At 42.7% G+C, this 25,187-nt stretch overlaps 2 protein-coding genes across 3 annotated transcripts in view; both read right to left on the minus strand.

The window, feature by feature from the left end:
• Positions 1–7,761, minus strand: part of rilp (Rab interacting lysosomal protein) — a 9,516-nt gene extending 1,755 nt beyond the window's left edge. Inside the window, exons 1-7 of the mRNA XM_035679511.1 lie at positions 7,096–7,761; positions 5,063–5,186; positions 3,277–3,398; positions 2,054–2,239; positions 1,431–1,600; positions 1,137–1,262; positions 954–1,052 (exon numbers count right to left, since the gene is read on the minus strand). Coding sequence (XP_035535404.1) covers positions 954–1,052; positions 1,137–1,262; positions 1,431–1,600; positions 2,054–2,239; positions 3,277–3,398; positions 5,063–5,186; positions 7,096–7,428 — 1,160 coding nt within the window. The 5' untranslated portion in view covers positions 7,429–7,761. The remainder of the gene's footprint in view (positions 1–953; positions 1,053–1,136; positions 1,263–1,430; positions 1,601–2,053; positions 2,240–3,276; positions 3,399–5,062; positions 5,187–7,095) is intronic.
• A 368-nt stretch (positions 7,762–8,129) lies between these two features.
• prpf8 (pre-mRNA processing factor 8) lies at positions 8,130–24,483 on the minus strand. 2 transcript variants are annotated; one of them, XM_035679509.1, is made up of 43 exons: positions 24,279–24,483; positions 23,536–23,653; positions 23,251–23,419; positions 22,935–23,099; positions 22,574–22,792; positions 22,262–22,474; positions 21,943–22,068; positions 21,757–21,862; positions 21,194–21,384; positions 20,926–21,045; positions 20,617–20,806; positions 20,269–20,388; positions 19,960–20,094; positions 19,694–19,823; positions 19,367–19,563; positions 18,734–18,940; positions 18,037–18,200; positions 17,791–17,917; positions 17,302–17,494; positions 17,006–17,193; positions 16,643–16,881; positions 16,282–16,428; positions 15,936–16,146; positions 15,511–15,627; positions 15,154–15,401; positions 14,870–15,049; positions 14,605–14,740; positions 14,082–14,251; positions 13,704–13,833; positions 13,435–13,581; positions 13,139–13,299; positions 12,790–12,981; positions 12,046–12,283; positions 11,749–11,877; positions 11,349–11,462; positions 11,055–11,228; positions 10,675–10,868; positions 10,320–10,559; positions 10,000–10,141; positions 9,701–9,841; positions 9,437–9,576; positions 9,137–9,339; positions 8,130–8,755 (listed from the first exon to the last, which is right to left on the minus strand). In XM_035679509.1, exons 2-43 carry the CDS (start codon positions 23,642–23,644, stop codon positions 8,601–8,603), a joined length of 7,017 nt encoding a protein of 2,338 aa, XP_035535402.1. In that variant the 5' UTR covers positions 23,645–23,653; positions 24,279–24,483; the 3' UTR covers positions 8,130–8,600. The 2 variants fall into 2 exon arrangements, with proteins under 2 accessions (XP_035535402.1, XP_035535401.1); XM_035679508.1 differs by having other exon boundaries at positions 23,536–23,656.
• Between the last annotated feature and the right edge of the window lie 704 nt (positions 24,484–25,187).

Genomic DNA, 25,187 nt, shown 5'->3' on the forward strand with positions numbered 1-25,187 from the left:
TCTTTGGAGATTCTGGGCTAAAGGTGAACAATGCATGTAAAATGGGTATGATAGACTGGCTGTCTAATAACGAAACACATGTTAACCCAGCTATACTTTCAGTTTTAACCAGACTTAAAAGCACTTTCCCAAAGTTGCTGGTTAGGTTTGGTTAAGTAAGATTCCCTTCCCTACTTCCCTTAGTCAGCTCCTGGTACTTTCCCAGTGCCTATTCTTCATTAATGGACTCACCCACCAACTTAAAATCTATTTTATTGATTTGCTATGCTTGATTTGATCTGGAAAATTAATTTTTAATTGTGTTTTAGTGTAAATGTCTTACTAAAATAAAACACTGTAAGAACTTACATTAAGTAAGGCATCAAACTTCAACTGGTACATCATCAGTGTTCACATCCATCTGATGACTTTTGTCACACGTCATATTTCTCTTTCTCTCTCACATGCTTCCAGCTAATGGCTTTAAGATAATCCTGAGCTTGCCTGTCTAGAGAAATCCTGTGTAATATCAGTCTGATCTCTATCTCAGAAAACACATCTGAATCCATATTAATAAAAAGGTCCACCAGCAGCATTCCAGACATGAGAAAACACAGACCCGTCTGACCTGCTGCAGCTCTCATTCTTCTCGCTCTATACAGTTACAAACACTGTAGTAAAGGGAAAGACATAGCTGCTTATACAGACCTCGGGTCAATGCGGTCATTCTCCCTTTGTCCCTTTAATCAATGCTGTAAAGCCGTGCAAGCAAGGTAATTACCTTTAATGTTCTTAAAGCAAAAACATAATTACGGACTAATGCTGAAACTAAAATAACGAAACCACCACAACCAAAAACCTCAGGTGGGAGATCTAAACCGATGAAGACATTATGTCTGGCTTTTTGCAGCCCAGCACTGTGGTTTCAGGTCTGAGTGGCGCAGTGTGGAGGTGTAGGCAGAAGTTGTACTCACAGGTTTCGAATGCGTGACTCAGTTGGCTTTTCAGCGCCGTCAACTTCTGTTCCATCTACTTCTGTCTGCCCGAACAGAGAACTTCTCTCCTCCTCATCACTAGCAAGAGAACATATTTAGGAACATATTTCCTCACCGGCCCATCTGGATACAATAAATGTGTGTTGTGTGTGTAAGAGAGACCTGCTGCTGCATTCATTCACAGGAATCCCGAGCATCTTTGCTTTAATGAGCTTTCTCTTTTTTTTGATTGCAGAGCGGACGGCTTCTAACAGGAAACCTGGGCACCTCTCCTCATTCAGGATCTCCCTGCAGGAACACACAATCATTTACATTTACAAATCATTCAAAACTTTAAATCATTGAGAACTGTTTTTTTAAACAGCAAAAACTAATGTAATAATGGTAGGAAACACATACCTGATGTAAACATGATGAAATAAGACGTGTCAACACACACACACACACTAAATTCACCTCTGATAGTAGCTGAGCTCCTCCTGTACCAGGAACAGGTTGGTTTTGAGCTCATTCCTTTCGAAAATGATGTCACGCACCTCCTTCTTGGTGAAGCACGGCTGATCGGGATCCTTCTGGTCAACCGCCGACTTTTTTTTTGACTCACGAGCAGTTTGACTCGGACTGGCCTGAAGGGAAGACAGAGAGTCATCAAGTCACACTGACTACTGAACTACTTCAAACTACAGTCAACAACAAACTGTCAAGTCTTGAGCTTGTTGGAGGAGGAAAGGCACGCTGATAGGTTGTGTTGGTTGGACTGGGATTGAAAGCGACTGTTAAAATTACTTTTTAAAGCTTTAGCTCTAGTACAGAATATTTTAGAAGGATTGGAGCAGAAGAATTAGTTAATTATCCCAGAAACTGACAGATATATTTTGACTTGCAGCTCAGTAAGTGTTGATTTTTAATACCATAAACAAATGTTAAAGTAGCTCTGAACGCTAGAAGCAAACCTGTGCAAGCACACTTTCATACATGTGAGAAGGGGACTATCATATACTTTTTGGGGCAAGAAACAAAGGAAACATAAATGAAATATGATAATAATATAATCCATCCTGTGTATGAGGCATGCGTACAGGGTTGTTGCTGTTGGTTCTGTCCAGCTGTGCTTGGAGGTTTTCTATCTCTTTGCTTTTCTCCTTCAGGTCGGCCTCCATGTCAGCTTTCCTCTCCACGGTGCTCTTCAGCTGGGCCTGCAGCACATCCTGCTTGTGTCGCAACTCCGCATTCATCTTCATGAAGCGGTCCAACTGCTCCTGGAGCTGCACACACACACACACACACACACACACACACACACAGATAAAGATACTGATACATGTGAACTACAATTTTTAATCATAAGCAAACAGGAGCAAATAGACTAAACAGGCTTAAAGTCAAACAGGCGGTTTCTATATTTCCCACCAGGTATAAATATAGTTAAACCCAAAACCAATAAGGCAGGGCTGAACCAGAACAGACAGTCTATCTGCATCTGAGAGTGGGGTGAAAATGTTTCCATGCATGGGATTTGGACAAAAGGTCTGGGGGAGGAGAGGGCGAGAAATGAAACCACACAATGTCAACACAAGTGTAGCATTCATTTTAAGAATGACCAAAAAATTCTAGGCATCCAAACAGAGACACTAGTTTAGTTGACCATGAGTTGTTTTTTTTTTTTTCAATCTTCCACTCAAGTCAACTGACTGTGAGCAAAAAGCAAACCATTAACAAATACACACCCAGTTATGGCTGCTACTTACATCACGTGGTATACATGCCTTGACACACATACAGACATGTGCAGACATTCAAACAAACACACACACAAAGTGGCTGTGTGGGGGTAAAAACTCTGCCCAGACCTGTTTTGAGTGCTGCTTAATCCTCAACCAGTAACTATGTGGATAATCTCTTCCCTCTTTCCCTGATGGAAACACTTCCTGTCCTCCAGTGTGTTTACTTGTGCGTTACACATGATGTAACTTCTCTTTTGATGCCGCATGTGATACATAATTGTGTAATAATGTGTGTATGCTACAATGCTCTATATGTGCAAATATTAAAGACATAGAAACTTCATGACACTAACACTATTGTTTATGAGGAAAGTCAACATGCCCTTAAAGAAACCAACCTTTGTAGCCAGAGCCATAAATAGTACAACAGTGTCATGCATACCAGCAGAGATGACAGCTTTCTCTCAAGTGCAGAAGGCCAATTCAATTTCTTTCTGAGTTGAGAGCTGCTGTGCACGAATGTATGACTTTAAATGAGAATGTGGCAGAAGAATCGTCACACATTTGTGTCTCCTTACCGCCTCCACCTCTTTGGAGATGGTGGTGATCTCCTGGACTTTGGCCCTCAGCTCATCTCTCTGCCTGTCCACCACCTCCTTCAGCTTCAGCATCACCTCCCGCTCCTGCCGCTGGACGCGGTCTGCACACACACAGAACACGATCTTAATGTTTTACACAGACTTAAAGGTTCAGTTCACCCCAAATCACAAACAAACATACAGTATGTCTTGTTGCTCCTCATGTTTTCTGTTCTTGCAGAGAGTTTCCATTTTTTGGTTTTGAGATCTGCGTCTCTAAAATGAGCTTGATGATGATTTTTCACTAAAAAGTTCAACTGTTCACAGCAAAGTCTGTGGATGATCTAGAGAAAGTGAGACATTGTGTTCAGAGAGACATTTTATTGTTGAGTTTCTCACATGTAGCACAAACAACATTCCATCTCTTTTCTTTTTTGTATTGAAGTGGAGGGAGAAATCTCTGACGTGGATATCTCTGGGCAAATATAACCAAAGCTATTGTACAGCCAGATAGCATTCATGTTTTTTTTTTATGATTTTGATAAACTGACCTTTCAGATATACTGGCACTGCAGCAAAAAATAAAGCGTGTCTCTTAAACCATGAACTGCACTCCATTAAAATGTCATTCTTGTATATACATTTAATAATTGACAGCACATTTGAACATAACTTAAATTAATTATGGGAGTCACTTTGATCACATAAAATTAACGATCACAGTTATCACCTGCCACAGGGCCTCCTGTCAAATAAATCACAGAAAGTATTAAGACGGCATGTTTTTCCTGTCTGTACAAGAAAACAAGAGTCAGCAAAGCGACTCCACCCTCTCGCTCACAGTCTTCTACATGCTGAAATGAATCAGTGAAAACAAGCCATGATAGATTTTCTGTTTCACTCTGTAATTATTACACAAAATTGATGAAGTAGATGTCAAATGTAAACAATGTTGTATAATTATTTATGCTTTTCTAACAAAATATCTGTCTACCTTGTGGAAATATCTTCAGTGCATAGTTTTTATCTTTGCAGGGTAATCAGGTAATGAGAACTTCTGCTGCTTCAGAAATAACTGCCCTATAAACAATCCAACAACCAGTTTGACTGCTTTCAACCTTAGTGCTGTTAACCCACTGCTTTGAATCTGTACAGTAGTTGGTGGAGAGGCATTTTTATGGAAAGTAATGCTACATACATTTGCATCATTGGGCTAGAGTAGGAAAACTACATAACCAAATGGCCTTGAGGCTGATTTGCTTGCTAGAAACGAGCTGATGGCAATGCTGGATAAGTGCTGGACAGGTAGACGTCAAATTCTCCTGTAATTCTGTTCAGAAAAAAACAGTGCTGCTAAAAGCAATGAGGTATAGAACATGCTTGGTTGTTTTTCTACATTTATGTGTTTTAAGTTATTTAAAACTTATCATAACTCACCCCCTTGGAAACGAGATGGTACATCTCAAGGGGTTATCCTTACTAAAGAATTTAAAGTTGGGGAGTTAGAGCCACCCTAAAAACACCTAATGTGGGAGCCACACATTCCCACTCAATTCTCACTGATGGCAAGAATCCCCATGATTCCCTCAGGCTGTACGAAGAGTTCATATGGTAACATCTGCATTTATAGGGTGGGATTTGAACTCTCATGTGAGTAATATAGAGTACACAATAAAACAGGGAACGGCTGCTTTTGGAACTGATCTGGGAAGTATTTTTGCAAACAGACCAGATTTCATCAACCCGTCGTACATTTCATATTTGACTTTAAAAACCTGGGCCATACCTTCCTGTGCATGGCTGCCCTTCAGCCTGCTCTGAAGCTCCTCTCTGTCCTCCTGGAGCTGCTGTACCCGGACCTGCAGCTCCTCACACCTCTTTCTCCACTGCTCCTCTTTCTGCTGCAGCTTCTGCTTGAGAGGACGGGAGGCCGTGATAAAACCATATCCGCAGAGACAGGATATTACACTTTCTATTAAAATCTCTTGAGCATGCAAGGATTTGGCTTCTGCAAAATAGGTTGTGTCCAAGTGGGTGTGTTATTGTGTTGTTAAGTTATTACAGATGTTTTGTTGAAATGGTTCCTGGACAAATTCTGACATCTGAGAACCACAACTTTTCATTTACTGAATAACAGTCTTTTCTACTGTGTACTGATACTACAGATTAAAGTGTAAGGGGTTAGACATGCTGCTGGATAAGCATTACCAGTAGCGATTTCATATGATGGAGAACTGGCAACAATGTAGGTTAAACGGCATAGAACAAATACTTTGTTAAGAAACAATGAGGTTCTTTGTTGTGTTAATAAACCATAAGATGTATTACAGCTTCTGCAGTGGAAGTACAGTACTTCCCTCTGTCACAGGAGCATTTTAATGTACGTTTTTTTTTATTCGTTCCATGTGTACCAGGTGGAATTGCGTGAATTTCACACTTCATATTTCTACTTTTATTCCATTACAACAATAGTGTTGAAGAAAAATCCTTAAAGTCCAGTTCAGGTTTGCTGTGGTGGTGTCAGTTTAATAAAGCATGCCGGCATCCTGGTGAACTTACAAACACAGAGCAGGTCTGAGTCGGTAAGCGGACCCCGAGCAAATGAAACAAGGTACTTTTATACGTGGACCAATACGACAGACAGTATGTTAATGGTAGCCATTGATCAGGCAGTCACCGGACGTTACAGGATTAACATCGGAGTCAGAGGGAAGTGATACAAAGGGTAGTTATCAGACCAAATGTGATGGAGACAGAGGGCAGTAAGGTGGGTGTGGGGTTTGGTCAAAGGGGGAAGGAGACAATATGAATATACATTTGGTTAGTAAGTAACTGTAAAATCTTCCTCCTCACTAGATTAATAATAATAAAAAATAATGTGGAATATACACATGGTTGGATTCACTTGCTTTGATGCCCCTGGGCAGGATAGAGCTTCTACAACCCCTGCCCTGCGGCCAAATACCCCACTTTTCCCTGCTGGTAGTCTAAGATATAACACATACAATAAGCTGCTAAGGTGGTTAACATTATTGACTCATTCGTGTTTTTTTCATTATTAATGATTGCTGTAGATCCACACTTATCAATATTAAATAAAGAATAATATTAGTCTGTTTTTTTTATACTTGACACCAAGTGTATTCCCTGCTAATATGCTATATTATATAAAACGTTATCAAACTATAAGTAAATGTATTGATGATTAGCTAACTTCTTTTTAGCTAAGTTAAGGTAATAGCTAAGGTTTGATAAATCCTGTAAAACTAAGTTAAAAGTACCTAAGTTAGTTCAACATACACGTTTTATTTATGGATCGATACAGATTATTGTAAATGAATAAACTAACGTTATGTTAAACATCCCAACCGTTAATGGCGCGGTTGCAACACCAACTGTCAAGCCGCGGTTGCCTTGACGACACCGGACTGGGCTGGTATTCAGGTTAACGTTGGCGGATTGATATCAGTTCACTCGTCAGTTAACTAACCGCCACGGTAGTTAACAGTTCAGCGTTAACGTTATATCCTATAACCCCGGGACTCAAATATAAATAACGTTAGTAGTAATTTCCGTGTCCAGCTGAATTAACACACACCTTATGTAACTATATTTAATGTGCATGTTACATTTGAAAAGCGTCGGCCATTTATCGTTAGTGTTACCAATCGGTTAACAAAGCTAACGTTAGTTATTAACCGTTGAGAAGGTAACAGTTATAACGCCGGTATAATACACACAATGTCTGGAAGGCACTGGCGCCGTTATATATTGTTACAAAGTGCTGTGGAGGGGATTAAAGGCTCCCACGTCTCTCACCCGTATTTCATTTTTGTCGTTGCCCTCCTCGCTGTCTTTCCCCGCTCGTTTCTTCTGCTGTTGCAGCTGTATCGTCTCGAAGGTCCTGAGCAGCTCCTCTTCCTTCAGCTTGTGAGCGTGGTTCCTCGACGCGAAGCTCTCCAGCAGCTCCAACACTTTCACTATTTTCGGCACCAGACCCACGACGCTGTCTTTGCCACAGCCATCGATGAGTTTCTCCACCTCGGTGCCGATCAGTTTGGCTATTTCGTAAACATCATCCACGGTTAGAGCCGAGGACGTCCTGTCAAAACAGCCCTCCGTGTGTTTGGTCTCTTCCTCGGGTCCCTCCATGTCTGAATCCGACCCGCTCGCTTCACATGCGTTCAGCTATCGAAACTCACAGGGGCTCGTCAGTGCGACATGACTTTAAGGAAAGTGAAAACAAAAAAAGAAATAGTGCTGGTGTGAAGTTTAAAGCCCGTGCAGTTATCTTGCCAACGCTGTCGACACGCCTAAACTTGACTCCTCTTCAAACAACGCGTCATGCATCTTTATGGTGCGGGCACATTACCACAGCCTAACCCCAAAGGAAGAAAAATATATACAAGGACATCGAGTACTCTGCAATGCACTTGTAGTGCAAGGCTGGACAGTCCAGGACAGTAGCAGTCTTCTCGCTGCAGGATCCTCCTACTTTTCTGACCAATGTAATTCGAGTACACACACACACAGACAGACTACATGTAGAAACTCGGCTGCCAGGTCGAGCATACTGATGCATGCATCAGAGCGTGAACATTGAATTTCCTCTGTAGATCTGCAGTGAGAAACTGACCTATAACTAAAATAAAAAGGCTAAATTAAACTTAAAACAAGACAAACCACTAATGTGTGCTCGAGTAGGAACCAACCCGAGCCGAGTGCATTACTGTGGGCGGTGTTGACCTCTGCCCTCCTCAAAGAGGGAAGCAAAGCCTCACAAACAAAAGTCCCCCCGCATGTAAAGTTTTATTAAACAGTCAGAACGACAGGAGATTACATTACACATGACACATGTTTATAAAAAATGTGATCTTTATTTCAACCCGAGCTACAATGTGACAGGATGTACAGTACAACGTAAGCAACAGGGCATTACCGGCATGAAAATACAACTTTCAATTTCATTTCCAAAATGGCTAAGGGGAAGTAAAGTCTTAACCCCTGAAACAATGTTAATTATCAAATATTTCACCTCAGTATTGTGTACTGAAAACTACACACACACACATTCACATATGCTTGAATGTAGAAGAAGAAGCCTTACGATAATAAATGGGGGCCAAAGAGTGGGGAACAAAACATTTGTAGAAAATATCAAAAAAAACAATTAACAGACTCCTAAAAGGTCCTAAAGCCTTTACATAAAAACTCCAAACATCACAGTTACATGTGTTCAATAGAAATATTACAAGGGCTGTCCTGGACCGGCTCCACATGATTCCTGCAGAGTTATCTACAAAATGTGTCGAGAGCTGAGCGCCTCAGCCATACATGTCCTCGCGGTCTGCGTTATAGATCTCACCCTCCTGCAGCGAGGCAAAGTTTAGGAAGTGCGAGGGGCGGTGGACTTCGTGGTAGAACTCCTTCGGGTTGGCCAGCTGGAGGTCGTACTTCATGTTGGGGTCATGGCGCACACCTATAGCAATACAAGATGACAAAAAATGGTTATTTGAGCTCACTTTTATGTATTGTACAACATCACACCCATGATGACAGTATGACAGCCTTGCCTTAATACACTATTTTCTATAACATTGAAAATAAGCTGAGTATTGAGCTGTAAAAGCAGATCTGCACAGTAAAATCAATCAGATTGATACTGGAACAGAGCGGAAATATCAATGTATGGCAACGATTTGACAAAGGAAAGCACACAACAGTATTGAGGATGTGCCACATGATTAAAGCAGAATCATTTAGCTCATCTAGTAAATGTATTAAACTAAAGTTCATCTTATAAAAGTGGAAAATAAAAGATGGGGCAATAAAAAAAACAAAAAAAACAAAGGCTACTGACCCATGAAGTTGTAGTTCCAGGACACCTGTCCAGGCACCATGAAGAAGCCCAAGAAGCGGTCAGAGAGCAACATCTGCACTCTCTCATAGTGGGATGGCAGGTAGCCTTTAGGGTTGTTGCCCTTGTCGGTATTCTGCCGACCCCACTCGTAACCACTGGGTGTCAGCTTGTAGGCTGTAAGCGTGCACGAGCCTGGAGTGAAGCTGAAAACCAAAGTAAAATGCATTTAAGTACCATCAACAATCCCTTCACTACAGTTAAAAACAGCTTGTTCTTTTATTCCTGTAGCAAAGAACCTACCTGCAAGTGATGATGATGGTCTTTTCTCCATCCCATGACGGGTTGTCAGCCATGACCTTGGCATGGGTGGTGACGTCCTGTGGGGACAGCTGGGGCGACTCATTAGGCTGGGTATGGATCCAGCCAAGGGGCTCCATTTCCTGTTTGAGGAAAGGAAAGAAGTTTATTTTTTATTTTTTTAAATGCTGGTACAAGAACAAAAAGGGCACTTTAACTAACAAGCACCAATCCTAAATTTGAATCAGTCTCTCCAAACTGTCTTACTTTGAGGTATTCGTGACCAGGCAGCTGGTTGGGCAGGTGGACAGTCTGGTGTGTCCCCCACTGTGGCACCATGACAATGCAGCGGATCTCCTTCACCTGGGGGTTGTCCGGTGGGCTGGTGCCATACAAGTATCCTGCAATCTGGAACAACACAGTGCACCGTCAGTATCTACAGACAGTTTCTTTCTTTACTTTGCACAGACGTTAATGAGGGACCTTCATGTAGAGGTATGTAAAGGTACCAGCAATAGTGTAACAGTTTGTCTGTAAACTGCAGTACTGTGGATCTCCTACATTACCTGTGCTCGCAGATCTGAGATGCAGATGAACTTCTTGAGGACGTTCTTGGGCAGGATGTAGGTGTAGCCGGTCTCCTTGATGTCATCAGACGACACGTAGATGTGGTTGGTTCGGAGATGGAGGTTGGCAGCAGATATGGCCCTAACAGGTTGAAGAACAAGGAACATTAAATCCAGCTGAGACAGAAACCAAAAAATAACTGCCTTGTTACCCATTTACTACAATAAGATGTGATGGTTATATTTCTTTATGGGTAAGAGACTTAATCTTTAACTCATTCCTGAGTGAAGTAATGCCATAAAACAAACTGTCTGTATACCTGACTCTCCACTCGGTCTTCGATGAGAACGTCTGGGTTTCGTAGTTGGAGGTGGTGGAGGTGATGATCTCGTCACCGTGCTTGTTGACAGTTCGGGTCTGTGTAGCAGTGAGCTGCGACTGCTCTTTAGTCTGCTTCTCGATCTCAGCAATTTGCTGGCGCTGCTGTGATGGAGCAGAGATCTCCATACCCAGGATGATGTCACGGATCTCAGACTGGGTCAGCGAAGCCACGTTAACACTGGATGAAGACAAATCAAGTGATGACTACTCAATCCAAGTCTGACTTTATCCAGTTACAGAGAACATATTGCATTGACTTCTGGCCAATATTCAGTCCATAAACTAATACTTACTTGTTCTTTTTGCCGTAATCTGCCAGAATGAGATCTTTGAGTTGCACTTCCACCTTTATCCACTCCTCATCAGTGAGTGTGGGCCAGATGTGATGGGGCTCAGTGATAGTGGTCTTGTCAGGTTTCAGGATTACCTTGGCGCGGTCATTATTGACGTGGAGCGCTCTGAGGATCAGGATGAGTCGGGAGAAGGCCTAGAGATGGAGCAGACCACCAAACACAGACTATTTACACAGGGGAATAAGTCACAAAATAAATAAAGACACCCAACTTTAGAGAAATCTGCTTGGATCAGCTCAGGTGATCAATACAGTGATATTAATTTATTATGATCCTTTCAATCCTGGTCTGAAGCTCTTGTGAGACAGAGTGAAACTCACTGTGTAAGACGAGATGGTCTTGAGCCAGTCGTCGTAGAGGTTGAACAGCACCATCTGAGGCTCTGTAGCCTTCAGGATCAGGTCTCCAAACTTCTCCACCTTCAGACAGGCCTGGAAGGGCAGCTGCAACTCAGAGCCTTTGATCACGATGTTGGGGAAGTCGAGCAAGTGGACCTGCACAAAAGAGACCAAAGACATTAGAACCGGAAAGCATTCAAAGTATGTATCAACCTTACAGAAATCACATAGATGACTCTTCAAGGCTTCAGGGTTGTTAGCATGAATGAGTCTCACCTCCAGAGGGTCCAGCATGCCCTTCCTGGTCACAATGATCTGTTTCGGCTGCTCCTCCACAGGGAGGGACCGAATCAGGGCAGCCACTTCTTCAGCTGTCTTCCATTTGGCCAGCTACAGAGATAGAGCAACAATAAAGTTAGACACTCAGGAAGGAACAAACACCTTCAGTGTCTGTGACAAATATCTACAGAGCCAATACAAAGCAGTAGCAAGGTGTTTGTTTGGGAGAAAAGAACTTTTCCTAAGACACACAATTCAACGATAACCATAGAAAGTGCTGCACTACTGTAAAACAAATGAGAAATCAAATCACTGAACCCAATAGGAGCGAGAATAAATAATACAAAAAGCATAGGTGGTGGTTGTAATAGTGAGCAGTGGTAGAGGAGGGCTGTACCTGTCCTAGACGTTTCTGTCCAGCCCACACAGATGTGTGAATGATCTTGAGGAAGAGTTGGCCAGTCCTGGGGTTGAAGATGAAAATAGCTCCGTTGATGGGCTTCGTGGTCAAGTTACCCTCAAAGGTCTGTTGAGATAAATGTAGAATACATGTGACTAAAAGGATTTCTTTCCATATTTCTATGTAAAAGCAGCATGTTCAGACACTTTATTTACAAGATTAAGAAGTAATTTGAACAAGTTGTGCACGTTATAGCACAACTCTGTTGAGGAGGAAAAGAACGTCAGTCCTCACCTTGTGGATGGTGACTCGGTACACATTGGTGTCATCTACAAACCAGATGATCTGGTTGGAGAAGAGTTCACCATAGTTCTGTGAGGACAGGTAGGGCTCAGTGGGCTCGGAGGAGTACAGTTGCAGACCTTTGCGGATACGCTCTCTGAGCACGTAAAGAGCCGGGTTGGCCTTCATGATCTTGGCCATGGCCTGCTGGATCAGAGGCTTGCTTCCAGGGAACCAGTTACCATAGCCACTATATGGAGAAATATAATTACATATATAGTTATATACTAACTGGAGATTGTTTGTTTTTTTTACATCAAGTTTTTTCCAGTCAATAGTCACACAAAAACACTTCAGGGGGTTAAGAGTGCATCTACTCTGAGACTTCCTATTGCAGACAGTTGTTCATGTTAAGAAAGCTAGTGTGAAGACTTCAAAAGGCTCCTGCAGAGCATACTTGTGGACATGAACAAATGGATGCCAAAATCCAGGCACTGCTGTCAAACATTAGCCTGTAGTTTATTTTTACACACCCACAATACACTGGGATTCACTTTAGATAAGGAAGAAAACCCCGTTTGCCTTCTTTAACCACCAGTCGATGCTGATTTGTGACCTGTAACCAAGTTGGCTTATTTTTTTTTTTTTTTACTACAATCAAATTGATCAAATTAACCATGTTCTATCCTACTTTATGTTTAAATCTCAATATCTGCCATTATACTGGTTGTGTATCCATGATGTAACAATCCTAACCTGTGGAGGTTGTAAGCCAGGTCGATGGCAATGAGCACCCCAGTGGGGGAGGGGTAGATACTCATGTTGTCGGTGGTGTAGTCCAGGAACTTGGCTCTGGCATAGCGCTCGATGTCATGTGAGTCATAGTCACCCCAGCGCAGCTGAATGTCGATCCAGTACTTCTGTGTGGTGGTGCTGTCCATCACATCCCTGCAGGAGAAGGTGCACATTTTAATTCATATTAGTCTAGATAGGACTGTTAACATGCTTCTATGATGACAGACTTTACAAGTCCCTTTAATGTCTTTAGAGCACGTTATTATGAGTAGTGAAAATATTTTGGGTCGTATTGCTTCAAAAGTCATACTTGGAGTCAGCGAGCAGAGATGGTCGAGAGACATTCCACTTGTATGATGCAAAGAGGAGGATGTCTGCACAGGATGAGTTCATCTTGTACGACTTCCTGGGGTGGATGGTCTCCTTCTGTACCGTCTCAATCTCAAGAGCATCCAGCTCTTGATCAAACACCTGAAAACAAAGGCAGAACAATTTAATATCATTATGGGAACAAGTCAACAGTGAAGCAGGTATAAAGCCACAAGAATGAACTTTATCTTGCTAAATGGCTGCTGTGTATAAAGTGTATGCCAAGTTGGTGTCTACCTGACAGAGATCCATGACAATGCTCTCATGAATCTTCTGCCACAAGTGAGCCCTGAAGATCTGAATGAGGGAGATCTTCAGTGTGGGGATCTTGCCGTGCATAAAGATTCCTGTCAGGTCAAGTTGTACCTGGAAACCCACATACACCTAAAGCCAGAGGAGAAAACATGTAAGATGCAGGCCAAGACAAAAGTTTTTAAATCATTTAGACTTTTCCTTCAGGAATATAAAAATATATTGATCTGGAACAAAAGGTTGATTGTACTGACGTTGGCTCTGTTGATGGTGGGTGACCACCAAAGTGTGAAGCGACGGTTGGGGATTTGGTTCAGACCAGACCTCTGGGCATTGGTCAGCTTCTTCCATTTCATGGACTCCTCAAAGCCACTGGCCTTTTCCCTGTAAAAGTCCAGAAATTGAGAAAACTAATGTTTATTTAATGAAGGAATTGCATTTAAACAAATCCACAACTGGACTGGGAAGTTAAGAGAGGGAAATAGAAACCAAACATACAAAAAGTACTTCAAGTGCTTCGACTGTACTTGTGTCTTTCCATTTAGAAAAGTAACACTTAGTTACACAGACCAAGGCTGAAGTACTTTCTCGTGTTGTTTGAGCTGCACTATAAGCATTCTTAGGGCTCTCACCAGAAGAGACCCTCCCAGGTGGGGAAGTAAGTGCCTTTGAAGAGTGTGTGCTCCAGGATGCCCTCCACACCGCCCAGAGCTTGGATCATGTCTGTGCGGTAGTTGTTCAGGTTCCACAGTTTGCCATCGTGCCTCTGGTGGGTCCACCAGAACGGATTCTGCTTCAGCACCTGTACTCAATCAAGACAGAGACATCAATATGCATGTTGGAAGCAAATGCTCATTTTAAAAGACAATTTTTTAGTATATTAACACCCAAACTGTAAGCATTGGACACGTGAATGTTATAATGAAACCCAGAACAGACAGACACCTGGTATATTTGGGACTGAAAAGGTTTAGCTTATTTTATTTAGCTGAAATCATTCTCTCTTTCTTTTGGCCTCAACGTCAGGCCAAACTTTACATTGTTTGTTAGACTTTAAATGTTCTTGGGTTAGTCTGGAGGTATATCTGAATTATAAGAGACTACAATTATCATCATAATATAATTTTATCTCAAGATACTTTTGCTTCATCATACCTGGTATTGTTTGAAATCTGTCCTGACTCTCCAGCCTTTGTCATAGGCCAATGTGTGTCTGTCCTTCTGGAAAAGTGTGTTGATACGGGGGATTCCTCTGTCCCATGAGTCCTCCAAATCTTCCAGGGTCAAGCGCCTGAAACACAGAACACACAAAGCTGTTTGCCTCATCTAGTTTCAGCTCATACAAAATTAATACTATAAGATCAGTGTAGAAGAACAGATCTTATAAATCCTAGTCCCTCAGATCTAATTAAGACAATACCTGTTCTGGGCGATGGCCTCCTGTCTTTTGAGGGCGTACTCAGCCCAAACTCTCTGGGAGTCGATGAACTCACTCTCCCACGGCTGAATGTAACGATATAAGTTAGGAATCAGCTGGTCTTCTTCGTGACTCATTCCAGACCTGAAGTGAGTGATGCCCACATCTGTCTGCTTGGACCACCTGGTGGAGAGAGGGGAGAATTAAAGCCCAGTTTGCAAAATTAATTTACAAGATAATTTACTGACAAGAGATCAAGACAACAAACAGCCCACATGTTGACTTACCGCAGGTCTGACTGTGGAATAAGCACGTGGCCCATGGACAGCATGCCAAGGCCACCCAACTCTTTGGGAGTGTAGAAGACCACGGGAGGGAAGCGGCTAGGCATTTTGGAGTTGAGGCCGATCTTGATACGTGTCTGGATCTTGTTCTCACACTTGACCAGCAGATCCAGGAGCTCCTGGGTATTGACCACAGCCTCGCGGAAGTACGTCATCAGACCGATCAGAGCTGTGTTCCATTTGTTCACAATCTGGAGGTAAAGACGCAACATAGTGAAATATTCTGACGTGGTAATTACCCTCATCGTTACTTTTAATTTTTGTGACTGTTAGTGTCTTGGGAGGATGCTGTCTGCTGACCTTTGTGAATGTGGTGGATCCAGAGGCCATCAGAATCTGACGCACTCTGTTGTGGAAGCGCTGCATCGATTCGTCATCCACACGCAAGAAACACTGCGCTGTCCTCTCTTTGGTTACCTAAACATGCAAAAACAATATGAGAATTTCAAAACGCAAATGCAGTCAATTGTATAAAGACAGCAGTGATGCTATTATAAAGAAGTCTCAGTAATGTAGTGAGAAACATTTAGATTATCAATTGTCTCAAACTGAAATGGAAGTTTATAGCATAACAGCAGGGGTCGCGTTAATCAAATATTTTCCATCATTGACTGACTTAACAATAGTTTGTGACAGAATCTTTACGACCTCGTCCATCAAAACAACAAGAAAGTCTAACGCAACCTCTGCATAACATTTGCTCATTTTGTGCATCAATTCCTCACCTCGTTCTGCAGGTTCCACACACCGTCCTTATGAGTGAACTCCTCATAGCTGGTGCGGCACTTTGGCAAGATGCGGCACTCAAAGCCACACATGTTGAAGAGCAGGTTGGGGTTGTCTTTGCTGTAGACGGAAACAAAGCTGTTCTCCCACTGGACAGTCGTCACTGACCTGGGCAGGCGGTTCTTGATGTCCCAGAATACAGCACGTCCACTGGAAAGAATAAGATAGTAGAAGTTATGACTATTGGTCTCCAAATCTGGTAAAATAAGTATAATGTCCAACACAGAATAATATTTAATACTACAATAAACTATTAAAGAGGCAAAATCTTCAGGAGGAACTCACAGATTGACATCATGCTTCATCAGTCTCATGCGGGCATCGCGGGGCCAGCACTTCTTGTTGTTATAACCCACTATGTTCTCATTGTTGGGGTCTGGGTGCTCAGTCAGGTACCTCTGAATCAGATCCCTGGCCTCGTCAGCAGAAAACCTGTTGGAGCCATGAAAAAGCCACATTACTTACAATTTTAAAATCAGCAAAAACCTACTATTTCCATTTCTGTTCACAGATCAGAACAAGGCAAGGCAGAAGACAGACTAACAAAGATTTAACAAACATTTTGAAGTATGGTAGTTTAAAAAGACTCATGCTGTCCTTCACAGCATGGGTTGCCGAGAGCAATATATTAGGAATGAAGTCGCACCTGAAGAAGATGTGGATGCGGTCAATGTATCGGCAGTACAGTCGGATTGGGTGGGCGCTTTCCGTAGCTGTGTCTTGGAAACTGAGGAAGTCGTTGGGCATCTGAGGTGGGCCCGCCATCTCGCTGGCACGGTGCAGGCCCAGCACCAGCAGGTCCATCACCAGGCCGTAGTACTGGACAATGAAGGAGGCAAACTGGAGCCCTCTGATGATACCATAAGAGTTGGTGTGGTTCATATCCTAGATAGACGAGAGAAAGGGGAAAACATTTAGATCATATACCAGTAAAAACTTAACTGGGAAGTGAGTTCTGAAATGAATAAATTACAGGAACAAACCATCTAAAATGAATGAGTGCGTTTACCTTGTAGTTGATGACCACGTTGTTCTTGGCTGTCATGTAATCAGCGATGTTGTGGTCAACAATGAGTCGCAGCAGCCTGTTGAGCAGGGTAAGATCAATCTTTTCATACATCTTCTCATAGCGGGACTCCAGCATCACGTTGCACTCTCCCTCCGCAGTCTCCCACACGTCCTGCAAGTTGTTGATGCCTGAGGAGAATCAACAAAAAGGCCTTCAGCTAATGTTTGACTATAGATGTATTACACAGTATTAATATTGTTTCTTTTCCATCACAATAAGCCTGAGCAGAGTCTGACCTTGGCACCACTTGTAGACCAGCAGTGGTGGTGGTTCAGTGTCAGCAGGTTTGATCCAGGGTGGGAAGAGGCGCCTCTTGTCTGCCTCGTACCACAGGTACTGGTCCAAGTAGGCGTCTGTGATCTTCTCCAGGGGCTCCACGTCGTACACGGGCACCAGATGACTGTACAAGTCCATGAACTCGATGCCCACCTGCAAAAGAAAACGTGGTTTTAGACTGACAGGAATCTAATGCAATTTGTATGTAACAGCAACATTAAGGATATTAAAGGCTTATAACAAACATTTCCAGCAGTTTACAAAAAGTATTCTGACCTCATCAAGAAGTTTTCCGCCATAGAAAAACTATATTTTCCTATAACTTATTTAAAATCAGTTTGACTAGTGGAATATAAACAAGAGGTTTCCAATTAATGCTTTGCCCACAAAATTCCCTATGATGTGTGACAACATTTTCAAAAACAGTATCTGCACAGCTTGGTCCTGACCTCTTTGAAGGCTCTCTGGGTGAGCAGGTGACGTTTGATCCTGGACAAGGCCTCGTGAGGATTGTCGTAAGCCTGCTCTATCAGCCCCAGCTCCTCCCTCTGACTCTGGTTCAGACGAGACTTCACACTAGGGGACACAGAGACACAAACTAATGATGCAGACAAAAAATATTCTGGCAGTTGTGTTGCCTGATGTGATAAATGCTTACTATTTGAGTGTGGAAATAATGTGGAAACTGTGTTTACCTGTACGCCTCCTTGAGCCTCTCCAAGGCCAGGATGAGCAGCTTGGTGTCATGTTTGTAGGACAGAGGAGGGAAAGGGATGGGCGAGAACCGCCGACTCTCCAGCCAGTGAACAGTGGTTGTGTAAATGGCTACCGCCTCTTCAGCTGTGATGTAGGGGCCATCCTGTAGGCAGAACATATACACTTTATTAAAAGTGTGACAAAATGTGTAGAAGCCATGGTTTAGTAGCTTGAATGTAGAGATGCAATGGCACTCATTGTTGCGGTTTAGCAAAGAAAAATTTAACTCTTCAAGGCAGTACAATTACTGTATAAACTATCAGAACCGATATCTGAATGGTGAGGGTCCAACTGCAGCTGCAGCCAGTGATAACAGCGCCACCATTCATTTTTATATTCCTCTAGTTCTTACGCACAGGCAAGCAGACCAATGCCAGTGCGCCTTTGTAAGAGGACTTTTCTCATCAGCCAAAGGCATCAGGTTAACAATCTCACACACACACACACACACGGTTAATAGTAGTTTGTTAGTAAATACAGATGTGGGTTTCTTTAATGCCCCAGACCACTGAAGTATAACTAATCATGGCAACAGATTATTATTAGTAACAGAAAGTATCACAACTGCAGCTTTCTGTTCAACAGAAAGAGCCTTTCCAATATTTCCTTTGAGCTTTTTTTTTTTCTGTGCCTTACCTTCAGGTAGTTGTGCTGTCGCTCCTGCTCAGCTTTCAGGTACAGACGGGTCAATCTCCCCAGGTTCTTCTTGCACACCGTCTTGTCCACAGTGGCTCCACGGCGGATTCGCTCACGATTGTAGTGGGCAGTGTTGGTCCACCAATCAGCTTTAGCCTTCACATAACGCAGGATCATGTTCTCAATGGGAGTGGGCAGGCCTGGTACCTGTGAGGATGGGACAAAAATTAAGAGTTAATATTTAGTTCATTCTTACTCAACTGAAAAGTGGCACAAACATCTTTCTCACTGTAAACTTACTGTATTATAAAGGAAATGGGTCTTTAAGGGAAATATTGAACATGAACATTTTTAACCACAACTAATACATGTTAAGTCTACAGGGTAAGCTGTCCCCAGTGTCTACATTATCTGATTTAGCAAGTGCAAAGAAAAACAGACCCAAATACTGACTTCAACTGCTGAAAGCTTTAGTAAAATTATACTTTAACTGACTCAGTCACTTTAGACAAACCCTTAATTCAAATTGAGCAGCACTTTAAGGTTTCTGTGATTAATACTTGTCCTTCAATAAGACCCCCTCTTCCATATAGCACTCAGTCACAGTGGGAGTGATCTCTGTATTACACTGACCTTCCAGGGGATGTTGGCCTTCCAGCACCTCCAGGACTCACTGAGGTGCTGCAGGATGGTTCTGGCCTTGTTCTGTTTGATGCCCTCGGGCATCATGTCCAAGATGTCGTGCATCACAGCAGCACGCAACTCCAAGTCAAAGTGAGACTCAACACGCTGCTTGGTCACCGTCTTGGCTACGCCCTTAGAGTGACGTCCTGTTGGGGTCATCAGAAACAATTGCAAACAGTTTAGTTCCTTCCGACAGAAAACCTTTGTGCATCCTAATATTTTGTTGTTGAAATAATAGTGGCAACTACAAAAACATGGAGGGGTGTATATTCATACCTTCAAACTGCCTGGCCAGCAGATTCCCCAGCCACCGCTCCAACAGTGGAGTGATACCCCTCATAAAGAACAGCCACACTCTCCAGCCGGGAGCCCAGAAGCCACAACCTGGACCTTTGCCCACAGGACCCTGATCCAAAAACAAACAAAACATAAGTGTGTCGTTCAACAGCATTGTAGCTTGTGTGAAATGTACTCATCTTTTCTATGGACACTGAACATAATATCTTCAATAGACAAACAGCTGAAATAGACTGTTTACTCACAGTGTTGAACCGGTAGTAGATGAGATGCTTCAGATCTTTGCACATTCGGATTTGTCTCATCAGCTTGTACTTGTAGCGGTACATGCCTGTCAGCTGACCCACATGAGCGAAGATGTACTGCAGCCCATCGGACAACTACAATACAGAGGTAAAATTCTGGGATTATCCAAGTGTCAAACCACTGTAAAACAATCTTCAACTAATGTTAAAACATCACTACAAAACCAATTAAAAAACCTGATCACACTTTTGCACGTTTAGTTTAGATACACATTGGATGTGTTGTGCAAAATTTGTTGGTGAACTAACCTGGAAGGCATCAACATTTCCCAGTCTGTACTGCACGTGGCTGTCCACCACCAGCTTGCTGAGACGCAGCACCTCTCTGCACAGATGGAAGGCATTACCGAATCTTGACTTCTTTCGTTCCTGGGGGACAGAAACAAGATCACAGTTGTAGCTCAACACTGGTGAAAACGGCAGACTACTCTTGGCACCAGAATACGGCAAGACTAGTTTATCAACAGAGGATAAACCATCTTTTAAGATTTGCAGATGTGAATTAAAAAATATTTTAAATTCGGAGTTTAATGTACATTCTAATTGTGCACATCTAAAGAAGTTAAACAACAGGCAGATCTGCCCTTGAGATTGTACCTTTGTGGTCAGGGTCTTGACGGGCTTCAGGTTAAAGTTGTAGTCGAGATGCAGGTAGTTGAGGTTCTTACGGTGGATAAGCAGATTGAGCATGTTGTAGCCCTGTCGGCAAACCTGCAGACCCACCTCCACCCAGTCCAGCTTGGTGGACTGAAAGAACTTGGTTGCCTTGAAGGAGCGGAACAGATACCTGAAAGACAACAGAGGGAAAATCTTTATTAAAAAAACTGACTGATGTCTGAAAAAGGTGGCTTCAATTAGAAAGAAGGGTTAACAGGACATCAAAATGAAGCTTCTAATGATGCTCACCTCTTCTTCTGAGCCTTGGGTGGCCTGTGTTTCAGAGCATTGAGCACATAGTACTTCAGCAGTTTCTGGTATGACACACGCACTTTCACTGGCTGTCCTGCAGGGCAGTGCTCGCGGTACCTGTGGAATAATTTAACACCTGACATTTAGAATTTCTCAAAAATTATCTCTTTCAGATGTAAACTTTCTACAAAGCCGAACCACTTGTTTTCAATGACTTAATTATGACACACTTAGTCTTGTTCAAACATGTTGGTTGTTTGCTCACCAGTTCTTGATCAGAGGGATATCAATAGCACGCCTTGTGCGCCCAGACCGGAGGTTGAAGGGTCTCGGTGCCCACAGCAGCGCAATGCCATTGGCTGTGTGGTCTGTGTAGAGTGGAGTCTCCTTGAGGAAGGGCTCCACATATTCAGGAAGCTCAAACTCCTCGTCATCATCAGGCAGAGGCTCCTGGCTCTGAGCAGGTGCAGAAAATTACAGTAAGAATTTAAGAGGGAGCTGGCGAGTACATACACAGCTAAATGTAAAGAGAAGAAAAATCCCTGTTCTGCATGAGTTTTACCCAAATCAATTTACTCTAAACTTTAAATAATTAGAAGCAATGTCTGAATGGTGACGGACCAACTGCTGCTGCAGCCAGACATACAGAAGAGTCACCATTCATTTCAATATTCCTCCAGTTCTTACGCACAGGCAAGCTGACCAATGCAAGTGCGCCTTTGTAAGAGGACGTCATTCAAAACTTCACATGTGATTTGTTTGAAGGAAATTACATAGATTTTTGTTCACATCTGCCAAATCTAGAAGTTGGAAATCAGCCACGCTTACCTTGACAGAATGTCTGTGTGAAATGGGGTTGATCAGCGGGTCGAAGTAGAACGCTGGGAGATCTGGATCCTCTGTTTTGATAAACACCACATTGGGTGTATGATACCTGCAGGGGTAAAGTCATGAGTATCTACAGCAAATGTGAAATATAGTATAGCAAATTTTGTAATTTAGTTTACTTCTTACCAGGTCAGGTGGACGTGGTGCGGCAAGTTGTTGTACAGGTAGGGGAAGGCGATTTTGTACTCTGTCCTGATAGGCTGTCGGATGATGATCTTGTTGATGTCGTTGAACTCATTCCAGTCTTCATCTCTGCAGGAGAAACAAGAGGAGAATCAGCTAAAGCACAAACCATCTAGCACATATTCTTACTTGATGTTTTGTTTGGGGTAAAATAGGATTTCCACTTAAACATATTCTAAAAGCAAAACGGAGAAAAGCTCCATTAAAATGAGTAGTGTAAAGTCTGTAGGTCTATCATTTATTAAAGGCACAAGGTCCTTACTGGAGGTTGATGTCTCTGACCAGTGGCTCAAACTTTGGCCCACCGGGGATGGCCATATTTAAAGCCTTGGAAGTGAAGAAGGCCTTGAGGTCAAACAGATAGAAGTAATTGAAATCCACCAGGTCTGTCAGCAGCTGGTTGGCCAGACGGTACAGTGTGGACATCATGGGCAGTGTGAACTGCCATCGGCGGTAGGTGGTGCCGTTAACAAACCTGAAAGAGGACACAAATTAATTGTTTGATATTACTAGCTACACATCAGGTAAACATCTAAATCTTACAGTTTGTCTTTAGAGTGCTGTGATGTCTTACTTTGTGGTGTCTTTAAGAGGCTGGTGCTCATAGAACCACTCCACACATGAAGAATCCTCTTCGGGGTCCAGCTCCATCTGGATGGCCTCCAGCGGTTCCACATCAAGGATGTTGTCAGCGTAGTCCAGCGGCGGCTCCTCATCATCAAATGGTGGGAAGCGCATCCTCTTGAAGTGCCGACGGTCACGCTTCTCACGACGCATCATGATCCACATGGTGCTGGGAGGATAAAGGACACCAATGATTATAAATACTTTAGGAGTACATACCACAATGTAATTGATGTGCATTTATCTAATGTACTATAAACTACAAACATGCTAAAATAATAGTATCACCCAACGCCAGGACTCTCTCTTACCCCCACTGCGCGATGTAGACTGGCTCTATGACCCAGGGGATTTCATTCACAAAAGAAATGGCTCCAGTGATGTGGTAGAGGACGGGCACATCTCGGATCTGTTCCCAGGGCATAGGCATGTTCTCCAGAAGCTTCAGCACTGCATGGGGCATGTACTTGAGGGCACTGTTCAATGAAGAGAAGGATACACGATGAGCTACAACAGCAGGGGGCGATATTCTTCACCAATGAGTAAACAAGTAAAACTGTTTAACGTGCAAGAAGTTTGTGTGAATTGTTTTATTGAAATGTTTATTAATGTAGGATTTATTTTTACCCAAGGTACACCCTCTTGTCATGACGAAACTTTCTATTGGTCATGTCTCCATGGTCCCTGATGATCTTGCGGACATGCTCAGGTGGCATGTCTTCCTTCTGAGCATCCACAAAGCCAAACTTTCTCTTTTCTGAGTAGCGCTTTGCCTGCAAGTGCTGCCATTTTCTCGCTGTATGGTTGGAGGACACACATCAAGACAAAATGAATCACGTCTCTTTGTGACATAAAAGTTGAAGTTTAAAAATCACACCATGAACGTACTGCCTTCAGTGAACGCCTACATACCTTTCTCTTGCAGTTTCTCCTCAGACATGTAGTCTGGGACTGGTGCAGGAGGAGGTACACCTGGTGGCATCCCTGCAGGGACCCCTCTGTAGGGGAAGGTAGCCGCCATAGCGCCTCACTACTGCAAACAAAGTCAACACTAATCCTAAATATACTGTACACATTTAGGTTACAAGTCAAAGCAGAAACAAATACACTCACATTAATACACAATGTTAAACTGATGAGCCAATCATAATGTGTTTGTCGATATATTAGTTATACAAACCAACGCTACAAGTCGTGCAAATGTTTAGAGAACTAGTTTAAATTGAATAAAATGCTGTTAATTCTTCACAAACTGGTACTCGTTCCTTGGCCTTACAGAAAATATAATTATTGCACATTAATTATTACACATTAACCTGGCGACATACGCTAATTAGCGGTTAGCCAGCTAGCTTAACAACATGGCTTCCTGTGCGGCACAAACTCAAACGCTGCGCACAGGTTGAACAACTACAGACTGAGCTCATTACCCGCTCTGTAAGCAGCATAAAACACATTTAAATGATTATTTACAACTCGTTTACAGCGAGTTTGTGAATCATTAGGTCGACGGTTGGCACTCTAGCTGCTCGTCAGGCCGAGCGTGGACGGAGCGGCTAACGGCTGCTAACGGCTGCTAACGGCCGCTAACGGCTGCTAACGGCTGCTAACGGCTGCTAACGGTTGAACGTTAAGTAACAGAACCCGCTCTCTACCTTCACTGTCGGGGTCACTGCCTAACGTCGAAGACTGCGGTGCTCCACACACTCACTCAGCTACCACAACATTTCTCTTTAAAGGCAGTATCGTCCCTTTTGTTCCTCTTCACTGTTGTGTTGATTTGACTTCATAAAACTGCATCACGCACGATGAACGACGGACGGCGGCCCCACGATGAGCGCAGACCGCTGGGAGTCACAGACGGCACTTACGCCGGATGCACGTAGTTCTTCCCTCTTAAGGGTCAGAGCTCTACGTCGAAACATACGCAAGCGTTGGACGAGCGCAATTTTGCAAATACCCGGATGATCCCGTTTCCGGCCCGCTACCGCCCCCTGTAGTGTTGGTGGTGTACAGGAGTTCAACAACGTAACGTAAAATAATAGAAATAATACTTATATTACAATATATAACACAGTATATAGGATATAAATGTATGTAAAGGTAGAATAAGAAATTATTTAATATAATAAGAGGTATAAAGTAAATCTAAACATATGCTACAGTATCTGCTGACAGAAATTAAAATGGATTAATAAGTAAGATTGTGGTGTTGCAGAAGTGACACATTATTACAAACAATGACTGAATGATTATTACATTTTAAATTACATATTAGTACATGAATATAGTTATCAACACAAAGTATTATTATTTACTCTCAAGCAGTTTGTTAAGATGTTTTATTTCTTGTTTCATTCATTTTGGGGGTGTTTACTGGCTTCAAAGTACTACGTGAGCAACTTTATATTTTTCTACCACAGTATAAAAATAGCTTTACCTCTATACAAGTCTGTCTTAATGGGCCTTTGGAGATGTTATAATGTACTATTATATATTTTATAATCTGTGAGTGTCAGAAATTGTGTTATCAAAATGTGTATTTGCTTTAGTTGGTTTGTTCT

Source organism: Morone saxatilis, unplaced genomic scaffold (assembly GCF_004916995.1).
Source record: "Morone saxatilis isolate NCDOM2014 unplaced genomic scaffold, NCSU_SB_2.0 Contig8, whole genome shotgun sequence".
Classification (NCBI taxonomy): domain Eukaryota; kingdom Metazoa; phylum Chordata; class Actinopteri; family Moronidae; genus Morone; species Morone saxatilis.